General features: G+C 35.8%; 1 protein-coding gene across 1 annotated transcript; it reads right to left on the reverse strand.

Annotated features, from left to right (window-relative positions):
* Window positions 1–1,917: 1,917 nt before the first annotated feature.
* LOC110767046 (BRASSINOSTEROID INSENSITIVE 1-associated receptor kinase 1-like) lies at window positions 1,918–7,972 on the reverse strand. Its single transcript, XM_021970467.2, has 11 exons — window positions 7,440–7,972; window positions 7,215–7,347; window positions 6,977–7,048; window positions 6,699–6,842; window positions 5,143–5,214; window positions 4,958–5,029; window positions 4,795–4,874; window positions 4,367–4,495; window positions 3,937–4,278; window positions 3,284–3,678; window positions 1,918–2,586 (listed from the first exon to the last, which is right to left on the reverse strand). The coding sequence occupies exons 1-11, from the start codon at window positions 7,537–7,539 to the stop codon at window positions 2,272–2,274; spliced, it is 1,854 nt and encodes a 617-aa protein (XP_021826159.1). The 5' UTR covers window positions 7,540–7,972; the 3' UTR covers window positions 1,918–2,271.
* Between the last annotated feature and the right edge of the window lie 1,126 nt (window positions 7,973–9,098).

A 9,098-nucleotide genomic window follows, 5' to 3' on the forward strand; every position in this document is an offset into this window, starting at 1 on the left:
TTAGGGAGTTATATCTTCGTTATAGTTTATGCTTTTGATCCCTTGTAGATTGATTTTTTTTTTTGTGTTTGTTGGTTATGACTTATGAGAATGATTTGATTCAATGTATTGTCACTATAGGGGCTGAATTTGTTTTTTGGGGTTGATATATATATTTTTTGGAACAGTATATTTGTTTATAGGGTTGATTCTGGCTTCGTTTAATTTGGGTATGATGGTTGGTTTCTTTATAAATAAAAAACATCTCAGCCAAATGCATTGTTGATGCACAGTGGATGAAAAAACAATGTGTGCTGTGGTTCTTCTACATTCCTAGAAGTGTAGTGTCTGTGTGTTTTTTTTCGTGTTTGGTTGTGGTTGTGGTTGTGGTTGTGGAGGGGGACTTGGTTTGGTGATTGTATAATGACTTAAAAGGACATTATATTGAAAATTTGACTTAGGGTTAATTTCATTTGGTGCCTTGCAATTGTACCCTTAAGGTAAGTTTGTGGGCACTTTCAATTTTCACAACCCTATGTAAATTTTAAGTGATGATGTGGTATACGTGGGATCCAATTTTTTAATGATAAAATGGACTAAAATATCAATAAGAAAACAAGGAGCAAGAAGAAAGGATGCAAGACAAGAAGGGCAAGATCAGTGAGCGCCACATCGCTCAGAAAGGGAAATGTGAAGTGCCATATATGTGTGGGCATAACTTCCTAGCAAAACCAATTCTAGACCCAAAGCAGACAATATCTTGAAAGTAAAACGGTGTCGTATTGACACCAAAAAAACAAAAAAGTGTCGTGACATATATCCTCCCTCAAAACCCAAAATTGATTATTAAAAAAAAAAAAAATTTGAACACTATTTGCATCTTCGGTTAGTGTTTTTTTAAATAACAAAAATTAATCTTCGGTTAGTGTTGATATTCTTTGAATGTCGAACACTGTTTCCATCTTTGGTTCTCTTTTGTTTTTTTAAATGGGAGCAAGCCTTACTTTTCCTCAAAACTTCTGTTAACACCTCCAGTTTATGAAAGCTAGCTCTCGCCAATCCCCAATGTCCAATCTTGTAATTATGAAGTTATAGCCAAATTAATGGATGACAATTTTCCCATCGGTAAGGGTCTTTGTAAAGCTTTGACCCTAAATGGATCAGGTTGGAATGATAAAAAAATAGATATGGGGATAGGTTTGGAGAATTTTTCAAGTATGGTGTTTGGGGAAGGATGGGGATGATATTCTAATTCCCGACTCAAATTCGCCTCTTATAGAATACATATATATAATTTATTTTTCATATAAATATATTATTAAAGTGATTGTGCCCACCAAATTTTGTATTGCATAATATTAAATTAATATATTTATGTAATTTATATGAATCTTGTCCTAGTTTTATTGTTTATAAATCTTCTAGCCGACATCCCAACGGGGTCTAGTACAGTTGGAAAAATGCCTAGACTTGCATACACAAGGTGTTATGTTAGAATCCCCGTGTCATCTTGGTTGTGTAATAGGGCAGGTCCCCAATGAAGGAAAGGATAGACAATCCCCAATTTGAATATTGAGGGTATGAAAACGGAAGTGAAATGCTTAATGGGGATAGAGATGGGAATAGAATACCCACCCTCGATTCGATGAATTGCCATTATAAGTTATAACACACATCATAGATCATGATTCATGAGTTCCCAGACACCTATTTAAGCCCTCCCTCCACAACCCCAAAAAAAAAAAAAAAACAGAAAAAACTATACACTTCTACGAATAGCACACATTGTTTCTCCATTCACCCTGCATGAATTTTGCATTGCTGAAGGATTACATTCGAATCATAGACCATAGCTTGGCCACAAGTAAGAATGAACCAGAAAGGAATGATGAAAAGGTAATATGTATGGTAATGGAACACCTTAATTTTAATACAAAATTATTCTGCAATGCAGGAAATAAAGATTTATTTATTCGACAATCTTGACTAATTTCCGGGTACATAAAAATTATAAGGAATGGGTGCTTTTATGGCCCTTACTAGTTCCTGCCGTGTTGCTAGCACAATAATTTCATAATGCCAGTTAACAACCCTATAAAATTACAGCAGCACCAGCTCCATTGTGTGATATAAACAAGACGTTAGAGAATAATAAAATGGAAAACAAAACCAAATAAGAGAAGAGAAAAGACAAACATATACACAAATGTGGTATTGCTGAAATACAAAATGGGCCTTGTCAATTCCTGAAGGCTTCTTACACGTATACAGAGGACGGAATTCAGGAGCGTATCACCTGGGACCGGACAACTCATCGGGTGGAATTTGAGAACTAGAGTCCATGATCCAATTCGTACTTGGATGCTGAATTGGGTTGAAGTCTTGGCGGAACATCTCCTCTTTCTGCCACTCCTCCCATCTTTCAGCCAAACCATCCCCTTCAAGCATTCTGACAACCTCTGACATCTTGGGCCTTTCCCCTGGGGTGCCTTGCGTGCAGAGTAGAGCTACTTGGATCAGCTGCTCCACTTCGTCGTCGTTATAGTTACCATTTAGATCAGCATCAACAAGAGCTTCCAATCTCCGATCTTTCAACAATCCTTTTACCTATATTTTATTTTATTTTATTTTGAAAAAATAAAGGTTAGGTAGTTCCAAAAGTTGAAAAGAAAAATATGGTACCAGGTACAGAACAAATGTGCCTGTAATGTTTGAACATGAAAGCGTGTAATGGACCAAAGTAGTTTGGTAAGATAACCTAATATAATGGACCAAAGTAGTTGTCACTTTCAAACAATCACAGTAAGGCCAACCAACAAGAACAAAAATTATAACGATAACAACAAATAATAGTAATATAATATATATCAGTGATTATACAAATTATATTAATAACAATATAAGTGCTAAAATAACATTATAATTAATCTCTAATAGATAAAACTTAAATGTTGTAAATAAAGCTAAATAAATACTTACAGCTAAAATGTACTTCCAATTAGTAAAAGCTAATCAAATTGAACTAATTTTCTAAGCTTTTTCTGCCTACACCTAAAGTAAATATAATTTTTTCTTCTTCCGTCCATCATTGTAACTGTTTTCTACATTTGAGCCAAAAAGGACAAGTCTGTTCTACATTTTCTACATGAATCCAACAGGAACTGGCCAGCTGTTTAAATAACTATTACTATCTTTCAATTATTTTCAGGGAACTACCTAAAACAATTACAGAAGCTTTCACAGGGAACTATCTAATCTGCATTGAATTAGCTACATACAGAAATAGAAAAACGTAAATGCATACCCAATCAAGCAACATCACATCATCATCATTTGCAAGCCGAGCAAGATCGAAAGCCCTCTGCCCAGTGATAAGTTCAAGAAGCATGACTCCATATCCAAAAACATCAGTTTTCTCTGAAGACTTTCCAGTTGAGAGATACTCTGGTGCTATATGACCAATTGTGCCACGTACAGCTGTGGTAACATGCGTATCTTTGTAATCCATGAGTTTAGCCAATCCAAAGTCTCCAACAACTGCTTCGAATTCCTCATCTAACAATATGTTTGCAGCTTTCACATCACGGTGAATAATTTTCGGATCACAGTGATCATGCAAATAAGCAAGGCCTCTTGCAGATCCCAATGATATGCGTTTTCTTATGTTCCAATCAAGTGGAGGCTGTGCTTCTGGACGATCTACAATAATTCATAGACATAATCATGAAAGCAGAATTACAGAATAGGTCGTGTGATCTCATCATACCTCCCCAAAGAAAAAGAAAAAAAAGAATTTGTTGATCTTGGTATCCTCAAATTAGACAGAAATAAGATCAACATCACAAAGGTAACTTAAAACTGAAAAAATAATTTATTGAATCAATGTATTTGAAATAATTTCTTAATGTCAAGAAAAAAAATAGATTCATCAACATAGCAAAGAATTTAAAACACTACCTCTTAAACATGATGCTACACTTCCATTAGCCATATAAGGATATACAAGCAGCCTTTCTGTTGGTGTCATGCAAAATCCACGCAGACGAAGCAGATTGCGGTGGACAGCCATGCTAATCATTTCAACTTCTGTTTGGAACTGTAGCTCCCCGCCTTGGGTTCTCTCCTCTTTAAGTCTTTTTACAGCTACCAGAGTCCCATCAGCTAAACGTCCTTTATAAACCTTACCAAATCCACCTCTACCTAGAATATTTTTATTGCTAAAGGTATCTGTTGCAACTTGTAGCTCACGCAAAGAAAACCTTTTGAGCTGTCCCAAATGAACTTCTGGATCCTCCTCCGCTGCAAAGTGTATAGATCAGTGAAACATGCATCCCATAATACAACATGATCCTGATCAAGTTAAATTATTCTTTTATAATTGACTAACCAGGTACATCAAAGAAATGATCCTGTGGTTTTCTTCGTCGCCACCAAGCAAGTGCAATTGCAGGTGCAGCAAATAGCAAAGCAGCACCGGCAGCAACCCCTCCAGCAATAGCCCCAGTAGCAGTGCTACCTAATAAGAATCATCAGAGTTAAGCAAAAGGTTTATTTGCATGACATGAGCCAGAACCTAAATGAAAAATCATTAACATTAGATGTTATATAATGAAAAATTATCAAAGTCAGATGTTATATAACACACTCTCTCTCTTCTTCTTCATTTCTGTGATTGCAACAAGCATCTCATATTATTAAAATAAATTTATAAACACAAGGGATGGCCAAAACGTTCCTGGAAAACATTCAAACATCATGCTCTCTGAAAAAAAAAAAATTCAGTCAATATCACAAGAATACTATAACTGGTAAAACCTGGAGAACTTGGCGGGGTTGAAGGAACAGAAGAAGGTGGAGAGGCTGGAAGAGGGTTCAGATGAGGGTTATTGGCGTAACTGCAAAATGAGGAATAATGTCAGTGAGTACATCATTTACATAAGCCTTCCAAAAGAAAAAGAATAAAATAGCCTCTACAAACCTGATGGGAGTAAAAAGTGAAAAAGAACCATTGACTGGAATATCTCCAGTCAGATTGTTATTTGAAAGATCCCTGCATTCCATGTTAAAAAAACTTTGTTATTTGCATTCTCTGATGGTAGAGAAACTAGTAACTCTTCTCTCTCTCTCTCCTTCTTATTGAGATGAAAAGGGTACAAAACTCACAGGACTTGCAACGATTGAATCTTAGTCAAAGCCACGGGAATATTCCCCGTCAAGGTGTTGTTGTTGAGACGCCTATTTCATGGAACAGAAACTGTTATATCCCCAATAATTCCAATGACAACATATATTGTATTTCTAACACATCACTACTCAATTTTTTCCAAGGGGAGATGATAAATAGACTGTGAAACGAAGTTTTATGGTTTTTTTTTCTTCACATGTTTCTTGTCACATTCAAACGCTAGAAGAATGTGCAAGTCATGCGTGCACATAGTGTCGAAACAGACTACACATTCTGCAGGATCCTTCACTGGTTAGATAATATGAATCTAGTAATTGTTACTGCTTGAGATACCAAGGATTAAAGCACAGCATTTCTGGGAAATCAATAGATTCTCTTTTTAACATACTCAGTATTCAGGAAAAATAAATAAATCTCCCTAACTTCTGCATGCCCAGCAAAGTGAAAGTTGTTGAGAAGCCAAAAAGAAAGCATGATAATTTTCTTATGATAAACCGAAGAGAGATCACAAGGATGGCTCGAAAACTAAATTGGAAATTATAGTACTCCAATTAAAACTCAATGTTATACTACTATTTGCAATCTAAAAGATTGAGATCAGATAGAAACACAAACTGGAATACTCTTACTAAATATAAGCTTATCATCATACTTCAGACTAAAACTTCATGAACTCAATTACTAGCACAAGCAGTCTCTTTTAGATAGTTGATGGCATTATTTTAAGACTTCTTCTGCATCAACATTTCCGGGGATAGAGAACTAAGAAACAAAACACTCAAAAAGAGCTAAAGAAATTCATGACAGGGCCTCTTCAAGCTATTATGTGCCATGATTAACTGGGAACCTGGGGTTTCATAATCATCAAGGTATAAAACGGAACAGCAAAAAGCTATGGGAACTTATAATTTTCTTCCTTTCCTATTAGGACCTTCTTTAGAATATTTACACCACTGCTTTTAGCTTAATGCTTCTTGCATTTAAAGTTCCAGTCACATCCATATTAGCTTTACCGAGTGAACTATTACCTTCTTTAGAATCTTGATACCAGGCATCTTGCCTTAAGGGTTCCAATTACTTATTTGTTTATGTTTTTTGTCCTTTTGCGTATTGTTGACCTGTTGTATATTATTTTCCTTATGCTAATTTGTTTAAACTCCACCTTGATGCCTTAACTAAAGTGGCACAATATTGGTAGATCATAGTCAACCGAAATAATCTTTTGGTCTTGATGCTATCATGTACTCTAAGGATGAATGTTACTGAAGGAATAATTGAAAACATTACATTAGCATATCGAATAAAACAAACAAATACAAGATATATTTATTTTCTTTAAACCACAACCTAAATCCTCTAAATCCAAAAGGAAAACCATATTTGTTAGTGGACAAGTCACATAATAGACTGTACGGGATGAATTCAGAGAAAGCATAATCAATCAGAACATAAATAAATGAATCCACCAACTAAAGAATGAAGACAATTTGTTAAGAAAAAACAAAGAATGTAGACAAAGGATGCGGGTTCATACAGGAAACGTAGTTTTTCTAGCTTGGCAAGTGTGTCGGGAATGGTACCACGTAAATTGTTCAAGTAAAGATCCAAGCTGACCAAGTTTGTCAAAGTTCCAAGCTCTGCTGGAATGTTTCCAGTTATGTTATTACTATAAAGTTCCCTGTCAATGGAAGTAGTGAATCGATGGATCAGTTTTTCACTTTTTAAGGTAAGATTCCAATTTCAATTTGGATGCATATTGATGGAACTTTAGATAATACAAGGACAAACAAGTAGACTCAAAAACACACTTACAAGTACTGCAAGTTGTAAAGAACACCAAGTTGTGACACCAATTGACCAGAGAGATTGGCATTGCCAAGATCACTGAATGAGCGCAAATGTTAAAAACAAGAAAAGCATGTCATTAGTCTTTTTTTTCTCCTTTTTGGGTATTTCTCTTTTTCTGGGTTTGCTTAATAAACAGAAGGAAATGAATTGAATGGATGAACTGAAAGAAACAAGTGAAATGAAGTGTTTTTTAGCTGCTTACACTCGCGTAACGCTGTTTTCGCTATTACAAGTGACATGAAACCATGTACAGGGGTTGACGAGAGTGGGATCCCAACTTTGGAGAACATTGTTAGGATCAACTAAATTGCTCTTCAACGCATTCAATGCGTCACCTGTCTCCAAGGAAATCAAATCAGTCATTCATTCATCCAAATTCCCATAACCAAACAAAAACCCAAACACACACAACACACGAAGAAGAGACCTTCAACGTTGCCAGATAGTTTAAGGAGTTGAAGGAAACCAAACAGAAGAAATAGCCAAACAGAAGCAGAGCCCGAGGTGGTGGACATCACTGCGTCCATTTCCCTCACAAATTCCAGGAGCTCAGCTCAGCTCAGTAGCCTCAGCCTCTTCATAAACGAATCCCTAATTCTAATTCGAATTCAAAGTCTAATAATTGAGGAAGCAGCTGGCGTTGACCGATCAAAATCTGGAGCATCTCTGGGTTTGACGTCGTTGACCCAAAGTCTAGAAAATTCGGATGCTTTTGCTTTTGCTATTGCTTTTGCTTTTGCTTTGGGCGTGAGATTGAAATTGTAGATTTCGTTTGGCAAAGCATACGCTGGAGAGCAGACAAAGACAAAGACAGAGAGAGAGAGAGAGAGATATCAATGGAGGACTTTGTCTTTGAGCTTGAAATGAAAACAGAGTTTAGTTATGTTTTGGGGAAGAGAGGAGAAAAAGAAAAGTAAAAGCTGGTGGGTTGGTTTGTTTGGGTTTGGGTTTGGGAGGAGCGGCGGATGGCTCGTCTTCTTAGTCAAAGTTGCAGCCCACCACGTTAGAAATTTCCTTCTTCTTTTTTTATTTATATTTTATTTTTTTATTTCTATTATGTTTTTCTAATGTTTATAATTATTTTATTAATTTGTTTTTGGGCCTTGACTGAGGCTTGCTATTGGACTTGATGAGAATAACGATGCCCAGTTGAGAGTGAGAACGTGGCGACATTCTATAGTGAGGGTGCTATATATGAACTCTTCATGTGGACTTTTTATATTAGCCACATGATCATTTCATTAAATTTAAGTGAAGTTACTATTCAGATCAATCATGTGGCTAATATGAAGGTCCACATCTATAGTCCATATATGGCACTCTCACCATAGAATGACTCTAAGAACGTGTTGCCTGGAGTCAAAGATCTGGCGATCAAGAAAGGTCCTAAGTTCGATGTTCCATTCCTTCAATATCGCTTTTTGTATAAAATAATAAAGTATGGAGACCAAGTAAAAGAAATATGGGGATCAAGCATTATTTGACTACAAGAGCATAAAACAGTGCTGTCAATTTTGAAGTACTTCATACTCCAAGCAATTCAAATCGACTCTAGAGTGGATTCCTAATCTAATTAAGTCATTCAAGCACTATATAAGACTACTCAAATTTAGAACCATAGATACGACTTTTTCAACACAAGTCAACTCAAATTTTAGCATATTTCTTTTAGATCACAAATCAGTTCCCGAGAGATTTCAAGCCTGCTTAAGGCTTCTTGATTCAGAACTCGGCATACCCAATCAAAATTTCTTCCTACTAGTTTGGGGTAATTTCTTTTTACTTTCTTAAGTGATATCTAGCAGTATATAAATGGTTTTTATCATATTCAAAGAGAATTTAAGTCCTTATTGCTTTTAAGGCATGGGAAATAACCAATATCTAGCTAGATCTCTACCTAATGCACACTGGCTTGGTTAGAAATCAGTTACTTGAGGCACAATCAATCACAAATTATATATTATATTGAGTTCTTTTGCAATATCAATAGTGGCATGCTCACGTAAGTTAACTAGAGCTTGCTTCCATCGATGTCTAAGGCTAGGTAGTTGTTTAGCAAACATCTTTATGTGGCACACCCAATGGA

This window comes from Prunus avium, chromosome 1 (assembly GCF_965620075.1).
Source record: "Prunus avium chromosome 1, drPruAviu1.hap1.1, whole genome shotgun sequence".
NCBI classification, from domain to species: domain Eukaryota; kingdom Viridiplantae; phylum Streptophyta; class Magnoliopsida; order Rosales; family Rosaceae; genus Prunus; species Prunus avium.